The 20,891-nt window shown below is 38.7% G+C and overlaps 1 protein-coding gene across 2 annotated transcripts in view; it reads right to left on the bottom strand.

The window, feature by feature from the left end:
- Positions 1-20,891, bottom strand: part of NSMAF (neutral sphingomyelinase activation associated factor) — a 65,067-nt gene that overhangs the window by 6,437 nt on the left and 37,739 nt on the right. For both annotated transcript variants that reach the window (XM_075920652.2, XM_075920653.2), the window contains exons 13-28: positions 18,974-19,150; positions 17,249-17,328; positions 14,595-14,685; positions 14,435-14,498; positions 14,257-14,308; positions 13,260-13,380; positions 12,758-12,889; positions 11,201-11,243; positions 10,605-10,768; positions 8,211-8,319; positions 7,589-7,647; positions 5,703-5,770; positions 3,453-3,520; positions 3,078-3,201; positions 1,553-1,636; positions 342-492 (exon numbers count right to left, since the gene is read on the bottom strand). In XM_075920652.2, coding sequence (XP_075776767.1) covers positions 342-492; positions 1,553-1,636; positions 3,078-3,201; positions 3,453-3,520; positions 5,703-5,770; positions 7,589-7,647; positions 8,211-8,319; positions 10,605-10,768; positions 11,201-11,243; positions 12,758-12,889; positions 13,260-13,380; positions 14,257-14,308; positions 14,435-14,498; positions 14,595-14,685; positions 17,249-17,328; positions 18,974-19,150 — 1,587 coding nt within the window. The remainder of the gene's footprint in view (positions 1-341; positions 493-1,552; positions 1,637-3,077; positions 3,202-3,452; positions 3,521-5,702; positions 5,771-7,588; positions 7,648-8,210; positions 8,320-10,604; positions 10,769-11,200; positions 11,244-12,757; positions 12,890-13,259; positions 13,381-14,256; positions 14,309-14,434; positions 14,499-14,594; positions 14,686-17,248; positions 17,329-18,973; positions 19,151-20,891) is intronic.

Raw genomic sequence — 20,891 nt, 5'->3', positions numbered from 1 at the left:
CTAGCAATGTCACAAAACATCATGCTTTATTTAAAAGCAGTTATTTTAGGTACATCTCAAATAATGAAGAGTAAGTAATTCTTCACATAAAAAAACCAGAAAGCAATTTATAACTAGCCCAGAAAAATATTCTAACATCAAGTATGGTACTGCAAAAGTACTGATAAAACCTGGAGAGTGGAGAATTGTGTCTGACTATAACTAAAGATCTAAAGTCTAGAATTATGTTAAAAAACACACCTAGATATCAATGTATAAGCAATACAAAGACAGAGATTCCGTTAGCAATTTTTCTCTCTCTCAACATCTGCATAAAAGAAGAAACTTAAAACACAACATACCAGGACTAAAAGCGGCATCATACACGGTCCCTGAATGACATGAAAGTTGGTGCAACATAGTGGCAGTAGTAACATCCCAAATACTAATGGTGCCTTCTTTGGTTCCAGACACTAGCATTGCATTTGCAGCATTTAGGTTGATAGTATTTACCTAGACAATTAAGTATCATGTTATTCCTTTACTCAGCTCTCACGTGGACATTCTTGATAGTCCTTTAAGTGTTCCACAAATATCCAGTTTTATTACCTCAGTTGACTACAGATTTGTATATAAAACCCTGGCTTTTAAAAAAAAAAATGAAATCTTTGCCTAGCCACCGCCAACTATATGCAAGCAGAAAATGGAGGGGAAGTATGTCATAAGTGGAGTCTTAAGCAGATTTATAAGCATTCTTTTTCCTTGTAAAATCAGAAATCGGATTGACATTTAAGACCTTATCCAGGGTAAGATGATTGATTACAGCCTACATTTCTGATCAGTTAAACTTGAAATGTTTAACCATAAAGCAAGTGTAGAAAAACAACTAGTCTGCGCTTTGCCTAACCCATCTGTTTTTTATGTCCTTGGATGGTGTTGGTATATTTTAGTATGCATTGTTGCTTCCTTGTGATCTATAAATAAATCTACTGAGAGTTTAAGAAATTTCAAGTAATACAAGTGCTCTAAATATTTTGCAGGAATGTTAGAAGTTACAGAATTTGTGCATATTTATGTACCAGTATTTGTTTATTTTTAAATTAGTTTTTGAACCAAACACTTACAATGTATTTAGTTACTCACAGTGATGTTTATAATAACATATTGTAGTAAAATATAAGATATGGAAAACAAGTTAGATTTTTATGTAAAAATTATAAACATGCTAATTTGGTACTTGTGTAGCAGGCATCAAGATCAAATATTTCAGACAAGTTCATTCTGATTTACTAAAAGAACCCATAAACCCTTTTGCACATGCTACAAGTAGTGCCTGACCAATAATAAAAAAAACCCATTTATTCATGCAACCTTTCCAATCTCCAGAAGTGGAAACTTGAACTAATTCTTCTGAGAGAAAAATATTTGGAGTTTGCTTTTACTTTGCCTGTAGTCTATTCTATTCCCTCCTAGTCTTGCAACACCTATTGCAGCTAGCAGCCTCTGATGAATGGCAGACTTGTATACTATAGTCTTTGATTTATTAGAAGTATATGTCTCTTTCCATACTCACACTAACATCATGTTCTAATTCAGCAAGCAATTCAAAATGATGTCTTTTGGTGCCCAGGACCTCTGTGGGAACGCAGCGCCACACCTACAATACCAACATTTGTTTGTTTAAACAAGGCAGCTAGTCATGTTAGCTTTTTTATTACTTAGCCTTGTCATAGCAAGGTAAGTTGTTTATGCAAACTAAAAGCTGTACAAAAGTCAGTTGTCTCTAAAGTCAGAATTATTTTTCCTTTTATTTTTGGTTTAAACATTAAACATGCCTATGAAAAGGTCTAAACTCTCTTGACAAATCACAAAGGACTTAATCTATAACAATTAAAAACAGTAGCAGTGCATATTTCACTCAACTAACCAGAAGCATTCTCTGCCCACTAAGAAAACAGAAAAAAAAACCCATTCCTCCCACTCAATACACTAAACAGACAAGTTTTGCAGAATGCCCTGAAGCACAGTGATGAATTTCAAAGTTTGGGGGGGCACCCAACAGTGATGCCAACAGCCCCCCTCTCATAAAACAAATGTGTTTGCGGGGGAGGTTTCTGACTTTAATTATGGCAGTATTAGGCAGGAAGAGGTACTATTTTAAATAGGAAGATCTCATCACATTTAAAAGTCCATAGGACAAAGCCAGCACCCAAACTTCCACCTGAAACACAATGGCTACGTCTACACTGGCCCCATAAAACAGAATAATCATGCAAAGCAGGTAAGTCAGAATAGGGAAATCCGCGGGGGATTTAAATATCCCCCGTGGATTTAAATAAACATGTCCGCCGCTTTTTTTTCCGGCTTGGGGAAAAGCCGGAAAAAAGCATCTAGACTGGCGCGATCCTCCGGAATAAAGCCCTTTTCCGGAGGATCTCTTATTCCTTGAAAGTACTTTCAAGTAGGAATAAGAGATCCTCCGGAAAAGGGCTTTATTCCGGAGGATCGCGCCAGTCTAGACGCTTTTTTCCGGCTTTTCCCCAAGCCGGAAAAAAAAGCGGCGGACATCTTTATTTAAATCCACGGGGGATATTTAAATCCCCCGCAGATTTCCCTATTCTGACTTACCTGCTTTGCATGACTATTCCGTTTTATGGGGCCAGTGTAGACGTAGCCAATAAGTAGTCAATAGAGATCACAGGCATCATTGCAAGATATTCCATTCAAGTAGTGTGTTAGCTTTGACTTTTGAGTGGATTTAAGGTACAGGCTACTACAGTGGTTTTCAACCTGTGGTCCATGGACCCTGGGAGTTTGCAAACTATGTCAAAGGAGTTCACAAAAGGTTGTCATTACTGTAGAACAGTGGGTTTCAACTTGTGAATATTGTCTAGGATTTCCAAAAACACCCCAATTCAAAATTGTTTACAAATTAAAAAAATAACCCTGAGAGTTTAACATTATATCAAGTAGATAAAAGCACAATTACAGCAAATTTTTAGTAACTGGAAAGCTACTATCATGATGTCTAGAGTATTCTACTAGTACCTTCATGCAAACCATGGAATATAAACAAGTAAAGCAACTGACATACAAACCTTTACAGTGGAGTCCCAAGATGCAGAATACAAGCAATTATCATGCCAACAGATCTTGCTGACGGCATCATCATGTCCCATTAGGGTGTCTTGCCGTCTTCCAAATGCAACTGAATAAAAATAGCTAGCAGGGAAAAAAAAAAAAAAGAATTAGTAATGAAAGTATTGACTCAGAGAGCAAATTTTAATAGATTATAAATAAATTAAAATAATTTGGCTTTTATGATTTCTAACTAACAGAAATCTGCCGAAAAATGTAGAAAAAGATTAAATGCTTCCTGATAGTGACTTACGTCCAAGTCTCAAAAGAAGTTCCATAAAGCAAAGTTACCAAAAACAATATGATTAAATATAATTTACAAAGGAAATACACACATATGATTGTCCCACGAAGAGCTTATGACAGTGGTATCTCCTGGTAAAATTAAACAAGATGACAAAGCCTAAAACAAACAGGGAAAATAAAGCAATGTTCAGTTTAATTGATTTTTCTATGCCATCTGGCACTAAAGGGCACATGCTGGGGGATTGGGAGGGGAAGAGAGAGAGGACACAAAACCGTATCTCCATCCTATGCATTTTAAGTTGGCTTTGCATAAAAGTGTCAAATTAAGTAAATTACGGAGGATACAATAAATCTTAGCACATGTTTCAGGAATACAGTGCTTTGTTTCATTGCTCTGGTTCATCCTTTTTTGTATAAGCAAGATTTCCAATTTTGCAGTTACCTATCAACTTGAGATACAGCAAATCCTGAACCATGAAAATAAATGGAAGCTATGGCATGCTGCCAAAGCTACATGCTGACTACTAGCTGGAGAATTATTTTTATGAAAAGGGTTGTGAAAGGGTATTGCCTACTGTATTTGCTGCAGTTACACTACCATCCACACTACCAGTAGCAGTGGGAGAATTTGTGTAGTTCTTTTGCTGGTGTTTGTATTGCCTTTTATTCTACACCTGTTCTAAGCAAGAATAGGTAACAGTGGCAGAAAGGCAGCCGCAAGTCTTTACTAAGTCTTTCACCATTTCTGCAAAGAAGCTGCGCTACACCTATCAGAGACTAGGAAAAATGTCAGTGTAGACAAGGCCCTTTAATGACAGAAACTGTATCCTTAGCCAAATACTAGGGGAAAATACTAATAATACGCAAACAGAAGTCACAATCAGAAGTAGCAGCTGCCTGGTCAATGCCACAGGTGAGATGCTCACCCTAGCTCCAGCCCCTTTATGCTAAATAAAATAGCAAGAGATGTCTGTCTCAAGAGGCTCTAAAAGACTCAGGTCCCTGTGGGGAATAACTCCCTTGGTATAGAATTGAGGAAGACAGAGAAGAGATGTCCTAACAAGTATCCCCTTAAAAGTCCCGGTGTAGGGGACATGAAGAGCATGTATTGCTGCAGATTTCTGAACAGCTCTGCTGGCCTTAAGTCATCAGTGACAATCTTATACTGCCAGGGATGGGGAACCGACATCCTGCGGGCCGAATGTGACCAGTGGCTTACCTAAATCCAGCTCGCAATTCTCAGGGCTCCCCGCGACCGCCATGACTGGAGTGCCAGTGCCAGCTCCCCGCTGCTGTGGGGAGGAAGGAGTGGGGGTGGGGGGAAGGCTGAGCTTTGTGAGCTGGATCAAGATAAGCAGCCGATTGCATCCAGCCCACGGGCTCTGCCTGGTGAGGGGAAGAAGAGTCTCTGTGCTAGCATGGCAGCTCAGGGAAGCTCTGTCCCCTGGGCTGGCTTGCAAACTCCACCCCCATCACTTCCATTGGAGATGGGGGTGGAGCCTGCAAGTCAGTGCGAGGCAGCATGCAGCCACTTGCAATGTCCCATGCCCTGAAGTTGCACCAAATACGCACCACAATCCCCCTCCCCCTCGCACATGCTTTCTTCCATCCAGCCCACACAGCTTCAGCCCCTCCTGCATTCCCCCTCCTGTCCAGGCCCCACCCTCTGAAGATTGCTCCTACACTCCCCCTCCTGCCCAGACCCCTGCACCCTATCACCCACCAAAACCCTGCATCCTGCCCCCAGGCCTGTTCCCCATCAGCTCCCTATCACACAGTGAACACCTCATTTATGGACCCACCTCAGAGGCTGGGCAGAGCGGGGACAAAATCTACTAGCCCACCCCCTCAGAAGAGTTAATTCAGCCCAGAAGGGAAGCTTTGAGTCTTGGTGCCCCCCTCGGGGTTGAAGTGCAAAGGGAACCCTCACCCCAAGGGGCGAGTTGCTTCATCTGTGAGGGGTTTTTTGCTTCACACTTGTGTGTGGCTCCCAACTGATTTTTCTGTGGGTCAGTGGCCCCTGAACCAAAAAAGGTTCCCGACTTCTGATTTAGGGAGACACTCCACTCCCCCTGGACAATCTCAGTTACATCACAAGGTTTATGCTAGGCTTCAGAACAGTGCAAACCTGGGAGGAAGCAAGCTGTGCTTCTTCAGATGCACTGGACAGAACCTCACCCTAGGTCGGTAAATTACTCATGCATGTGTGAATGCAGAAGGCTGGAGAGGGAAGGAAGCAAAAAGGCAAGCCTGGCATTTCATTGCTATGCTGCTGACAAGGGACATCTTTCTATGGGTGGCTTTCAGGAAGACTTCCCTTCATGACAACAAATACTCACCATGTTTGAAAAGGACACACTTCTTTGGAGTGTTTTTGAGTCTTTAGAAAACATCTTCAAGGTTGAATCTAATGCAAACATTAGGGAAGTAATTATGAAGACAGAACAGAGCTGTACTGCAATACTCTAATCTAGACTAATAATACAGTCCAACACCAGCTGCCCCAGGGATGGACCTTGCCCCTGTGTTAAGACGACAGGATAAGAGACGCACTGAAGTCAGGGAGTTCTGGAGTGGCCATGAGGATTGGGCATTTGTCTGGGGAGCTCAAGTCCTGACCCCTGTGCAGCCAGGCAGCAACCAGGCAGCCAACAACAGCCACCAAGCTGGCTCCCATGTTGGAAAGGCAGACCAATAATTTTTGCTCATGTGCGAATATTCAAATATTTAGTTCTAACAGCAGGCAAGGGATGCATACACCACCTCTAAGAAAGTCAGTATAAGAGGTCAAGCATTGTAAGCAACGTTAAATACAGAAACTACTGTGTATTTTTGTTTCTTAGCTCTTGAAGAAACAAATGAGAAAGGAGAGCAGGCAGTTGAAGGGAAAGGCTGTCTTGGTGTTTTATATCTGAAGGTAACCAAAGACATGTTGATGGTATGTTGAAGTTGTAAACATTACACAGTCTAATTTGTTGTTCATCACTGGTATTTTAATGGGCGAGACAGACAGGAAGTTTAAGTGCTATAGCTCCCAAAGGGCTTGCACTTCTTTATGTTTGTCTAGGGTTGCTAGGTGTCCGGTATTGACCCGGACACTCCATTATTTTCTGATTTTTTCCGGCCAGGAGGCGAAAATACCGGGTGCTTACCAGGTTCCGCAGGGGAGCTGTCTGTCCTGGAGCAGGAAAACAAAATGGCGGATGGCCGTCAGCAGCCTGTTAGGGCCAAAAAGCCTCGAAGGCATTTCTTAAAGGGGCCATGCTATTGTTTGGTTTTTTTTGCTTAATAACTCTCGGGGTCCTTTTTTTAAATTTATTTTGCTCAACAACTTTGGTCTCCCTTGGTGGTTTTGTTTTGTTTTTGTTGGGGGGGGGGGAAAGAGAGAGGTGTTTGGGATTTTTGGTTAAACCATCTGACAAACCTATGTTTGTCATACAGATCTAGTAATCATAAGAAATTGTAGTGTCCTGCAATTTAACTCATTCCAGCATGCACATCCTTTGTCCACTTAATTTGCATTCAACCCACTAATCCATAATTATTCTTGTGAGCAAATAAGGTAGCAAAAGCGTTCCTTGTAACATCAGAAAGAAGAAGTTACCAACATTATCACTCTCTTGGCACTCACAAATTTTCAAAATATATGTATTTTAAGTGTGTTAAATATATAATAGAATACATATTCTAGCGTGGCATAATTTTATTAACATTTGTTTGCCAGAAGCTGGATAATGTGGCTTTCCCAAACTCACTGAGATAAGAAGCCTTATCCCATTGGACTACTGTTGAAGATTTAAAAGACTGTATCTATGCACATGTTTTTTGAGGGAAATAGGCACATAATAGAAACAGTGATGATGGCTCCATAGTATAGTCTGAAACAGCTTTTTCCATTCGATAGGTCATTAATGCCTATCTAAAGGTCAGCCAGTGGATTACTTTACTGAAAAGGTCAAACAAACAAATTAAGGATGAGATTTTCAAAATCACTGCATAGGCCAAACTCTGTTTTCAAGTGAAGTCATTCCAATGAATTCAAGAACAGCAGAGCTAGGCCAATGCTAAGCACTTTTGCAAATCCTATCCAAAAAGCGGAAAATACACTTTGAGAGTTCTGATATTTTGATGGTTCATGCAACTTCATTAAGTCAAGACATAACACAGCAATGCAATGTTTTCATCACAGTATCTTACAAAGAAACACTTATATGAGACTACATACCTTGAGATGTAGTGAAAACTGAAGTCCCATTGCAAGGGACTGCTATTCCAGTAATTTCCCTAATCAAGGCAAAATAAGTTTGCAAGTGAATTCAAACAATATTTAATTCTAAGAACCATACTGTACAGTGACTTTTTTTACAGCTGCAGTTCAGTATTTAATCTTCACAAGGATTAATTAAGATATTCAAACAAATGAAAAGGATTGTTGTAGAGTGCATTACAGTTTTATAGACAAAAGATATCCTGGCAAAAGAACTGGAAGCAGCAGTGCAGGATTCTCTTTGTTCTGCCAATGTGTTTCAACCTCCCAAAAAGGACCTGAAGGTGGTGAAAGCATAAACTGGCCCACACCCACTTACATAATTTATCCTCTATCGAGACAGCCAATAATAATAATAATAATAATTAATGACTGTTAAGATATCAGGACAATTCCTAGTATGCAAATCGTTTTTCTCTACTGACCAACCAAATCATCTCATGAAGGAACGAACCTTCTAGAAGCTTTCCTTCACACAAAGCAGCCAGACAAACATATGATCCAATAACTAGGGAGAGGACAAGAGGTTTTTGGATTTTGAGATTGTTATACCACAGATGATGACATTACAAATACTTACTCTTTATGAATTTTATATTGCTCATCTAACTTTAGTTTGGCAATGTTGTTCCATGCAAGCGTTATACTTTCTTCTGTCAAATCTTCAAAAGATTCTTCACTTGGAGAAACTAAAATAAATACCACCATAAATGAGAAGTTACAACTGAAAATTAAAAAAAGACAGACTTCCAATAATAAATTATTTGAAATTGCAGCAAGTATAAAAAAGACATTTGCAGCATCTCTACCATTTCCAGTTTTATTATAGAGAAGAGAGAATGTATGAAAGTTTATGTAACTGCTCCCACAGTACTTACTGACAGAAGTTCAAGAACATAAAAAGCCAGAAATCTTCTGATTAATTCCTAAATGGATCAGAAGTTTTTAGATAGCAGAGAATTCCTGGTACTCTAAATAGAAACATTTTGAATGGAGAGGAAAAAGCAGAATGCAAGTTGTTCCATAATGCAAGTTTGTTACAGAAGATGTTCTATTATGACTGGCTGCCACACTTTTATGTTCATGTATGTAAGTCAGATTCTGCAAAGCTGTAGATTTAAAATGACGTCTTATGTTTTTCAAAGGTTATGGAGATTTACCGAAATTATATCACCTAACAAAATGGCAGCTGCTACCAAGAATACTATACAACTAAGTTAATAAGATGTGCCAAGCTGAGAAAGTATACAGCATGATTTAGGGATGTTCAAATCTAGATTTTTTTTTAAAATAGAATCTTCTTTTGGCAAGCCATCTAATACAATTTTAGAATTAATCCTGCATGAGTCATTTGGAAGAGACAGTCTACTTAAAACTGCAACCTGTATTGTCATTCATCTACTTGAAAGTTAAAGATTACCAAGTTGGGGACTGAGGAAGATAATGTAAATCTAAGATGGTGTGCAAAAGCGGAGTTATTGGCTGACAGCTGATTGCATATACAAACATAATGGCCATAATGAACCAGACCAATCCCCAACAGTAGCCAATGCCAGTCACTCCAGAGGGAATGTACAAAACAGTGCAATTTTGAGTGATCATCACTTGTCATCCATCCCATTTCAGGCAGCTGGATGTTTGACAATCCCTGATCATCTTGCCTAATAGCCAATGATGGCCCTATCCTTTATGAACTTATCCAATTCTTTTTTTAAACTTTGGCCTTTGCGACATCCCATGACAATAGGTTCCATATCTGACTGCATGTTGTATGAAAAATACTAATAGCTACCTGACCACTTTGGAGTTGACCATTATGGATCTAAGGTCTCTTGTATTTAGCCTGTTCGTAAGTATCTGGAGCAAATGCTTATAAAATGTTTTATTACTGAATTTGGTGTATTAAATTGCTTATTGGTTAGGCTTTACAGGTATGTTTAGATAAACTGTATAAATACCATGTAGCATTTGAATTTAATAAAGCAATTTATGGTTAAATTAGTGTTGAGGTAATACCTTGAATAAATATTCATAATTCTAACACTTTCTCTGTACCTTTTCCAATTTTAATGCATCTCTTTAGAGATGAGATGTCTAGGGCTGCAAGAGGTATTCAAGGTGTGGGCAATTTTGTGTACAGTATTCAGCCACCATTATTTGGAAATGACAACACTACTTAGTCAGGAATAATTTGGCCCTTTCCTGAACAGACAAAACAGCGGCACAGATTCAGTATTGCTGAGAAGGACAGATAAAGTGACAGACTCATGAGACTGGGAGGGAGTGTGGATAGCTGACTTGGGATCTGGGTGTTTGAGGTTTCTTGCTGGGAGTTGCTTTGCTGAGAAGTAGATTTTTTTAATGTTGCTAAGGAAATTGTTAGCCCCTGAGAGTGTGTCTAGACTACAGGGTTTTGTCAACAAAAGTGGACTTTGGTTGACAAAACTATACTTGCATCTACACTACCCCTGAGTTCTGTCAACAGTAAGTCGACAGAATGTGGCAGTTTTGTCGACGGTGGTAAACACGGATAACAGACTTTTTGTTGTTGTTATTGTAAAGGCAACACCATATATAAAACAGAAAAACTGAACTATAGTCTGCACATTCACAAGTGTTATTGACTTGCAGCATATTTATAGACCTGTATATGGATGATAGAAATAGTGGCTGATGCTCATTTAAACCCTTGAAACAATTTTAAGAGACATATTGAGCTGAACAAGACAATACTTCCATTCCTGATTGTTTAAAACAAAACAACAAGAGCTGCCAGGCATAAGTCTGTTTTCCGTCAGAACCTTTGGTTCCTAAGCAGTTATTTCTCCATTAATTACAGGGAAAGCAGCCAAGCAAGTTACATAACATATGATTCTCTGAAATAAAAGATTCAGCCCTCCCAAAAATAAGGTCAAGTCAGTTATGGTATCAGATAGCAATACAAATAATAACTTCGATTCTTTTATATATTTACCTGGAGATTCAGCTATGGAAACATTGTGACTGGATGCTCGAGACAAACTTTTGAACTTTGGTATTATCCTCCGGGGATGAGGAGTTGTAAACAACTGTTTCGGAGTCTGTCCAAACTCCAAGATTTGTGTCAGCAGAGCTACTTTCTCATTAGGGTCCATAATACTTAAGAAAAACAAAGTGATCAGTGAAATATTTTAAGACAGAAAAATTGCTTCTGAAAATGAAGACATATCTGTATGTTACAGCAATAATTGCACAGTCATAGTAAAGGCATGCACAGCTGACATGTTACCCAGTTTAACGGACAACTGCATGAAAGCACTAAAACCATGACTGTGTGTACAACAACAGTAACTGCAAGCATGCTATTCTGAAAATATAGCAATTTGTATCAGTGTAACTGAAGTCTCAGATTGCACAGATATTGGAGTGCTTAATCATTCAATACAACTTATATTACAATGGTAAGGTTAGTGGTCAGTGTCCTTAGGACTCCAAAAAACAGAATGGATACCTCAATTGTTGGGAGTGCATGGACAGTTACCAGGGAACTTAATATGTGACTATCAAAATTGCTTATTGGCATTTAATTACCTGTTTAAATCAACTCCGCCTTCATAAGTTAATGGATGAAACACTGAAAGAAGAGGGAAAGAGCTATTTGCACAGTATGGATAAACATGTCTTACTTTCTTCAATTCACAAAACTACTGTAAACTACTGAATATTTAAACTGAGCTACAAATCTATGAAATTCCATCCACCTCACTCACTGCAAGTTATAATTTGTTTCAAGCCACGATGCACAGAAAAATATAGGCTACAACAGAGAAGAAAACAGTTTCAGACACCATTTTTGCTAACTTAGTGCATTTCATTATATCAGCATTTCTGTTATTTCAAAGACTCAGTAACCAGATACATAACAGAGAGCTTATTCCATCATTGTAAGAGTCCATCATCACAATGGATAAAGAGAAACTGATAACCTGAGAGGCTTGGTGATTTAGGATTAGTTCAGCACTGACTCTCCAAAAGATCCCTTGTTCCTCTTAAAAAAAGAAATAAGGGATCTTTCGGAAAAGGCTTTATTTTCCGAAAGATCCCCGTCTAGACTGGCGCTTTTTTCCGGCAAAGCCCCGAGCCGGAAAAAAGCGGCAGCCATGTTCATGCAAATGAAGCGGGGGAGATTTAAATCCCCGCTTCATTTGCAATTGCGATGTGTCTAATCTGCATCCCTTTTATGGAAAAGGGATGCAGTCTAGATACAGCCACATGGTTTACATTCCACATCAGAGTCCCACTGGACTAATATTAAACTATTTCAACACCACGTGCAGTTATCATTGACTTAATCAAAGAGTCAAAAAGTATTGTTGGTCTCCTATGACTGTCATTTCACGTGCAACATCTACTAAGGATTTTAAGGAGCAGTTATTTGACTAATCATGTAGTAGACACAACTTGTATCAACTATATGATTAGTCAATAAGGGGAGCTTCCCTGCAGAGCCGAGGCGGAGGTAGCTTACAGAGCTGGCACGGGCCCAGACTGCTCCGAACTGCTGCACTTCTGCATTTTAAATGTAGCAAGATCTGCACCTCGACACTGGGACCCCCGTGGACAGTTGCTGCTACCTCCTGTATCCCTCCCACTGCCTCTGATTGAGGCAGTGGAGAGGGAGGGTGGGGAGGGGCAGGTGGTACCACGGATATAGTGCTGAAGGGAAGAGGCTTTTAAGCTCAGCACTGGCTCCTGTGTCCCCCCTCTTACAGAGGCAGTGGTTGACGAGGGGCAGGGGGGAAGCGAGTAGTCAAGTACTGGACTACCCAATAAGCTTAGCCTTATCGGATAGTTGAGTACTCGACTACTCACTTACATCCCTAACATCTACACACAATGCATAACCCCAACATTATTTCTCATTTGTATACTACATTCCGGGAAGACAGATATTACAAGAAAGGGAACAAGTTTTAGAGGATGAGTCACTATTTCCAGAGGAAAAGGAATGGCAATTTTCTCAAGTACAAAAGGATCAAAGGCAGGTGTGCATGTTCGGGGCAAGGAAGAAAACTAGTTTGTCATATATTCCATTCTAGAGTTTAGCCACGTTTAAAAAGTGATGCTTTAGAAACTTTTACAATTTACCATTGTGGGCTGCAATGGCTTCACTTCCCTTCTGCTTGTACCCAAATACTAAGTCAATCCATTCATGGAGATGTTCTGACACATACTGGCTTTCTAAGGCATTTTGGCTCTTCTGAAGAAAGTCATCAGGATCTAATGAGAGAAAGGTTAAATCAGTGCAGAAATATAAACTGCTAAATGCGGATGAATCTTTTTCTCTCCTTCTCCCACCAGACATTCTAGAGAGAAACCTTCTGGATTAATTACAATTAAATAACACTACTTGAGTAGTATTTGATGTATACATTCAGAGTATGAAGATTTAAAAATATGATCTTCGATCGTTAATAGCCACGTTAGATTATTCTCTCACAATACCAGCACTTAAGTTTTTAAAAATAGAAAAATCGAACAAAAGAGAAAAATAAAATTGGGGAAAAGACAAAGGATTCCAAGAGTCTGAGAGCAATGAAGGTAAAACATGTGGTACTGAGTTTAGTAAATACACTCAGAGTGCCATTACCTGATGCCCAAGGAGGAAGTTCTACATGGTCAACCATCTTTCCTCCCTGTCTTTTCCCTAGTTCCAACTTCAGACTATTTATTAGAAAACTGGAATCATTTTCATAGAATTCTGGAATCAGCTAGTGGGAAGATTTACAAGGGAGAGAAGAAAAAAAAATCAGGATTTCCTTTATTTTTATTGATTTAAATAAAATGTGTGAATACAAATACTGAAACTCTATTAAAACACATGGTGTATTATAACATTTCGGTCTTACAAACTTGTTGACATTTTGGAAAGACCCCAAAACCTCTTTAAGGTAAGTCTTGTATGGATTTAATTTAAAAGTTTTGAAGATAGCAAATAAAACTGACTTATATCATCAACCCAAGGTTCTAAAGGATTTCAGGTAAGCCAGTTGTCTAAGATCAGACATAATTAACCACTCCTAATTCTGCAGCGGGGAACTAGACTGCAATGTTAAAAAAAAAAAGCTTCTTTTCTCAATTCAAGCTTCTCTAGTACCAGCAAAGCACAATTTATCATCTTAAACGCCAGCTACCTGGCTGCCGCCTATCCTCCCCATGTTGCTACCTCTGATACAGGCTTGTTAGTTAACCATGTAAATGGTTAAATTTTCACATCTTTACTTAAAACTGAAGATAAAAGAAAAGTTACTATAATTCTAATCCCTCAAAATGGGGTGTACTGCAAAAGGCAAGTCCCAATTACACTTGAAAAATATCATGATCTTCAGTTAAAAATCACTAACTAACGATCAGATCAAAATAGAACTGAGGGGGAGGAGGAAAAGCAGCTCACCAGAAACCATGGGAGCATTCAGAGAAGGAATACAAGATGATTTCCAGTGCCAGGCTCAAATTAAGCCTAGCAAGGCAGGCCTAACCTGAGTAAGGAACCAATGGAAATTCAAACATTTTGAAATGAAAAAAAAAAAAAAAAAAAGGACAGAGTCATCAAGTAATGTCACCTCAAGTAGCTTCCAGCTATTTACCTCTTTGAAGTCTGTTGCACCATCCAGACAATTTTTCCAGGTTTCTGCAATGCTAGACATATTACAAGTCAATGGTATATTGGTGATGAAAGACATTTAAGTTCCATATAAACATGCAATTTAAAGGAAATCATTAAATAGTTAAAAAATAAATCTATTGAATTAAATTTAAACAAACCTGTTGAACATTCTGTCAGCATGATCGAATTTTCCATTTTGTAAACAAAGCATGTACTCTGGTGCTGGGGAGATAAGAATGGAAGTCACATCTGTCCAAATTCTGCATATTTTCAAACCCAACAGCTGGTCAAAAAGACTTGCAATGAAAGCAATCTTACCAACTCTAACCAGATAGAACAGTACATAGCCGGGAGACGAGTAGTGGCTTCCATACATGAACTTAGGCTCTGGCATTTCCCGATAACGTGTCTGTAACACATTGGAAAAAGACAAACTGTTTCAAATTAGAATAGTGTTTTTTCCTATATTGAATATATACCTGTTTATCAGAAAACTTAAGCTAGGGTTAAACACTTCTCCTCAGTCCTCACTCAGATAACACAGTACAAAGTTTTTAAACTGTATGGTGACAGGTACTTAATTTCAGGGGGAAAAAAATCCTATATTCCATTGTATCTTTCTATATGCAATATGTGAAATACATTCCTGGTAAGCTGAAAAGAGCAGACTGGAGTAAAAATGAATAAAGCAAAGAACACTGGCAGTGTGCATTTCTATAAGTTGATAGTATTTCTGTAAATTCAGTATTATAGCTCTACTTCACAACTTAGAACAAGTTATAAGTTGTATTTCTTTAAATTATCCAAAACAGTAATATAACAAGAATATCCAAACAAGTGCCACTGCGTTTTATTGAGACATTGTGTGTTTTTATATGCAACTATTAGCAGGGACTAATATATTCAAAATATTTGCAATAAGAGTATATTCCAGTACATATAAAGCAATCAACTGACTCAGAGCACAAAATCATAGAAAAGTAGGGGTGGAAGTCACAATCTGTATTCAGAATCTTTATTCATCTAAAATCCTTTTCTTTCACCAGTAAAGATGTGATTCATTTGGCAAGAATTTCCTCTGCTAATGCTTCTTAAAGAGAAAAGCAAGGTAAGCAGTTCAGCAGCATGGGGATATTAAGGCAGTTATATTCCTCATACGATATTAAATTACAATAAAGGAACTCCTGTCAATAAGACAGGTCCCATACAGAATATACAAGGATTCTTTAAAGTGTTCTTGCAATTTTATGTCTAAGAACGACAATATAGTAATGAAGTCTAATGCCAGTGAAGAGACTGATTTTCAAACACTGTTTTTATGTTAGGGTATGTCTAGCTACAGGGTTTTGTCGACAAAAGTGGCCTTTTGTTGACAAAACTGGCCTTTATTCGACAAAACTATAACCGCGTCTACACTACTGCCGAGTTCTGTTGACAGAATGTTGACAGAACTCGGCAGTTTTGTCGACAGCGGTAAACCTCATTCTACGAGGAATAATGCCTGTTGACAGAAGGTGTTATTGCATCTACACTTTCCTTTGCGTCTACACTATCATGTCGACAAAGCAGCTTGCTTTGTCGACAGAACTGGATGTAGTCTAGATGCTCTTTGTCAACAGAAGCTTTGTCGACAGTATCTGTCGACAAAGCCTCTGTCGACAAAAGCCTGTAGTCTAGACGTACCCCTGGATTCCTCATGAAAAAAAAAAATCCTGCCTGATGTGGAATGGGAAGGAATCTTTTATGTGATATTGTCTATAACTGCATACAAAGTACAGTGGCAATATTCCATTTCAGGTGTTAATCATTTCCTTTTTATTCTGGTCTTTTGATATTTGGTGCATTTAAAAAAAAATTCTGCACCCAATTCCCGCTATAAAATCCTTGTATTTTTCTTAGCGAATTAGGCCATATCTACACTAGCAAGCGTACGTTGGCATAGCTGTATCATTAGGGCTCAAAACTTGTGTCACTCGAGGATGTTTCTTTCACACCTCCAAACAACGTAAGCTTTGCCAATATAAGTGGAACAGTAAATATGGCTTTAGAAGCACGTGCCGATGTGCTTTGTTAATTAGTTATTATATTGTTTGTTAAAACAAGTTCTTTTCTTTTTTAAAATAGTTTGACTGATCCACACATGCTTATTTTACATTATGCATTATACTCCAGCTATCCATTATAGAGTTTTATATAGCTAATTATCGTTACAGTATTCATGGAAAAGCAATCACAACAGTTAACTACCTAGTGAACTTCATTTTAAAAAGGCAGAAAGCTTCATATTTGTAATGAAATTTAACTAATTTGTTTTCCATATTTTACTTACAGTGCTTCTTAGATATTTTAAGTTTGTACAATTAGTCGTGTATATATTGACAGCCACAGCACACTAAGGGTACATCTACGCAGTGAGGCTATTTCGGGATACCAGAAGTATCCCAAAATAGCTATCCTGTGTCTTTTGAACTCGCCCACTATTTCGAAATAGGTCTCAAAATAAGGGACGTTCCATTTTTGGCATCCCTGTAAACTTTGCTCCATCATGGTTAAGGGCTGTCTCGAAATAGCACGTTATTTCAAAATTTGGCGCTGTGTAGACACACCAAATTTTGAAACACGCTATTTTAAAAATTCAATCGAAATAAGACACACAATTTGCGCTACACAAACTGCGTATCTTATTTTGAGTTTAGTGTGCTGTGTAGATGCACCCTAACTTAATACAGATAAGAGTTTGCTTCTGATTATATTTTAGTCTAAATTTCAACAACATTATTAAGAACTGCAGAATACAGGAGATACAATGAATAATCCTAGAAATATCTGGATACATATCATACAAACATATTTATTTTTGTTTTGTGCAAATTTCATCTTCACAAGAGGTTCTAGATGGAAAATCCAGGAAAATAGAGTCCTCTTAGTAATAAGGTCACTAATTATAAAACAAACCCCTGAATTCCACATACCAATAATCTTTGCAGCCTTTCCTCATTCAGAGCACCAACAGGTTTACTAAGGTCCCGGAAAGTTTCAGGCTTTGTCAAATCTAAAAGAGAAAAAAAAATACATTAAACTACAGATTGCTCCAAGTGATAGGAATCACATGTAAACTAATATTTTAAAAACAGCAGTATTTTCCTCCCCTTCCTACAAGCATCAGAAGCTCTCAAACTAAGGTCTGATCTATACTAAAGAGCTAGGTCAATGTAGAACAACTTCCGTCAACCTAACTCTAAGCACCTACACTAAAACGTAGTTCCCACCGATATAACTGGCCCATCACCAACCAACTTAACTCCGCCTCTGCAAGAGGCATAACATTTAAGTTGAATTAAGTTAGGTCAATGCAGCGTCAGTGAATTATTTAAATCAACTGTTGTTGCCTTTTAGAAGCAGTCCCACAATTCCCTAAACAGGTGCTCCTGGATAGTTCGAACCATGGATACAAGAAGTGTAATGTGGACATTCAAAAGCAATTTAATTATTGTGGCGGCTGTACGTAGACATAACTTAGGTTGACTTAGTTTTGTAATGTAGACTTGTCCTAAGTAAATATCCAGTTCCCAATATTAGTTTTTCAGTTACTTATCTAAAAGTTGCACACAAAAGCTAGCTCTGGGGTAGGGTTTTGCTAACGCTATGGGTGTGTCTAGACTACATGGCTCCGTCGACGGAGCCATACAGATGAGTGTACTCGGCAAAGGGAAATGAAGCGGCGATTTAAATAATCGCCGTTTCATTTACGTCAAAATGGCCGCGCTGTGCCGATCAGCTGATTGTCGGCACAGTGCGGTAGTCTAGACGGGGATCAGCTGACCCCAGATCCCTTTGTCGTCAGATCCTTTATGCCTTGTGAAACCATTTAGTCTAGACACATCCCATATGTTTCACAGCTCTGCAATTAGGCAAACATCTCATATCTATTAATACAGACACTAGTGGTTTTAAGGCACAAATAAATAGCATATCTCCCCATATAACTTAAATAGCTTGTCAACTTTATGGTGTCACAACAACATTGTTTGACTAGGAGGTGTCTGAGTAGCACTGTTGATTCTCCCACCTCGTCCTCTCTACCGAATGCAAAGACATAATGCACTCCTGAATGGTAAAGACATTCACAACCCTGAAGAGAGTAAGCACCAAGAATGCAAACATTTTATAATTAGAACCTTGCTCAAGAAGTCAGCTTAGACACTAACCTTTACGATTAGTGCCCTGTATCAAATCTCCATTTTTAGGAAGTGTTTCTCAGAAAGCGGTCATGGCCTCAGTCTAGCAATACCTGGTTCATAAGTTTCTTTTTACCTTAGTCTGGCATGGAACAGACTGATCTTGTATGACTGATCCATATAGACTTAAAGACTTGCATAAAGTTGTTGACATGATTGACCATCAGATATTGTTGACTCATTCATAAAAATCTTGGGGAAGTCAACAATGTGGCCCTTTTAGCAAGCATCTCAAAAAGATATTACAAATATTAGTTAAGCTTCATATCTTATCAAGTAATCATTTTCTAGATGGGGAAAAATCAGACACAGTCACTTGCTTGACATGATAGTGCTGGAATTAACACACTGATAAACGTCCTGTTCCTTACCCTCCAGCCTCATTTTGATGTGGCACGATTTTTATGAAATGTACACCATGAGCAGACTGTGTTTCTTCCTCCTACAGATGTTGCTTACCTAATTCTGAACTAGAATAATCTGCTATGATCCAAGGAAATACAGGATACTGGGAAAGATCATTGCAGCTTCTATCAGCCAGGTTGTTGAGGTGAAGAAGGTACTGATAATTTGAAAGATGACCTCGCTGCCATTGCAACATGTAACTCTCAGCTGTCTGCTCTGTAATATGATTTTCTAAAGAAAAAGAAAAAGAAATCAAAATAAAACTAAACCAGAAAAAAAACCCTTATTTCTCTAGTCTAAGAGAAATTTGACTTTTCAGCACCTAGAATTATTTGACTGCATTGTACACTGTAAACGTCCAGTAATTTAAACAAATCCGTTTAAAACATACCTTAGGTAGTATTATAATAGCACTTATTCGTAGCTTTAAAATATGCTAAAGTCATCAAGTAGCCAATTGAATGAACTGGAAAAAAATACTACATATTTGTGAATATAAAAAAGAAACATGACGTCTCATGTTAAGAAGAAAATTGTTCAAACTTTTGCAGATCTCACGAGACATCTAGATAAGACTTACGTGTACTGCTGGGGAGAAGCCGGTGGTCGTGGTACATGTAGGTAACTAGGATATGTCTACACTACATGTCTCCGTCGACAGAGCCATGTAGATTACCTTTGTAGACATGGGAAAATGAAGCGGCGATTTAAATAACCACCGCTTCATTTAAATTAAAATGGCTGCCACGCTGTGCCAATCAGCTGTTCGTCGGCACAGTGCTGTAGTCTGGACGCTCCGTGGTAGACGTCAAAAAGCATTTGTCGATCTCCCCGGTAAACCTCATCCCACGAGGCATACCAGGGTGGTCGACACATGCCTTTGATGTCGACCATGGAGCGTCCAGACTACAGCGCTGTGCCAACGAACAGCTGATCGGCACAGCGTGGCAGCCATTTTAATTTAAATGAAGCGGCAATTATTTAAATCACCGCTTCATTTTCCTATGTCATTTTCCTAGGTCTACGTCGACGGAGCCATGTAGTGTAGACATACCCAACGACATAGGGAAGGGTAGGAAAGAGGTTCTGGGGGCCAAATTAAGGCTGCTAGGAAAGGGATTGAAATCCAGGACCTTTATGGTAGTGTTCTCTGAAATGCTTCCAGTTCCATGTGCAGGGCCGAGCAGGTAAGCAGAGCGACAGAGTCTCAATGAGTGGATGAGATGATAGCATGTGTGTGGGGGATAAGGGGGAAGGGTTCAGATTTATTAGGAAACTTTTGGGATAGGAGGAGCCTATAAAGGAAGGATGGGATCCACCTAAACCAAAATGGAACCAGACTGCTGGCACTTAACATTAAAAAGGTTATAGAGCAATTTTTAAACTAAGGGCAGGAGAAAAGCTGATGAGTGTGGAGGAGCACATGGATGGGAAAGAGCCATCTCTTAAGGGAGGGTCTCAGATGCCCTATGTCAATGTTTCTTAAACTTTTTAAGACCAACGAACACCCATACAATAATTTTTTTATGAGGAACACCAAGGATTTGTTTGTTTGTTGAGCAAAAAAAAAAAAAAAAAAAAAGGTCGGGGAAAGTTAAAGGTCACCTGCCCCTTTAAGGGCGTCCAATTTGAATTCTGTTGTTCTCCACGGCACACCCCCGCCTGCCTCACAGTGTGCCATGGAACAGTTTAAGAAACACTGCCCTGTGTTGTAGTAAGGAGGAGAGGATGAAAGTATGGGTCAGATCAGATGAGACACAATCAAATGAAAAAAGTCTAAACATCAGGAAATGGCAGACAGATAAATAGGTGACAAATTATTAAAGTGTTTATATACAAATACTAGAAGTCTAAATAGTAAAATGGGTAAACTAGAGTGCCTAGTTTTAAAGGAGAATATTGATATAATAGGCATCACGGAAAGTTGGTGGAATGAGGACAATCAATGGGGCACAGTCATACCAGATATATA

Source organism: Pelodiscus sinensis, chromosome 2 (genome assembly GCF_052426305.1).
Source record: "Pelodiscus sinensis isolate ZL-2025 chromosome 2, ASM5242630v1, whole genome shotgun sequence".
NCBI lineage: Eukaryota > Metazoa > Chordata > Testudines > Trionychidae > Pelodiscus > Pelodiscus sinensis.
This window is presented reverse-complemented; position numbering and strand designations above follow the sequence as displayed.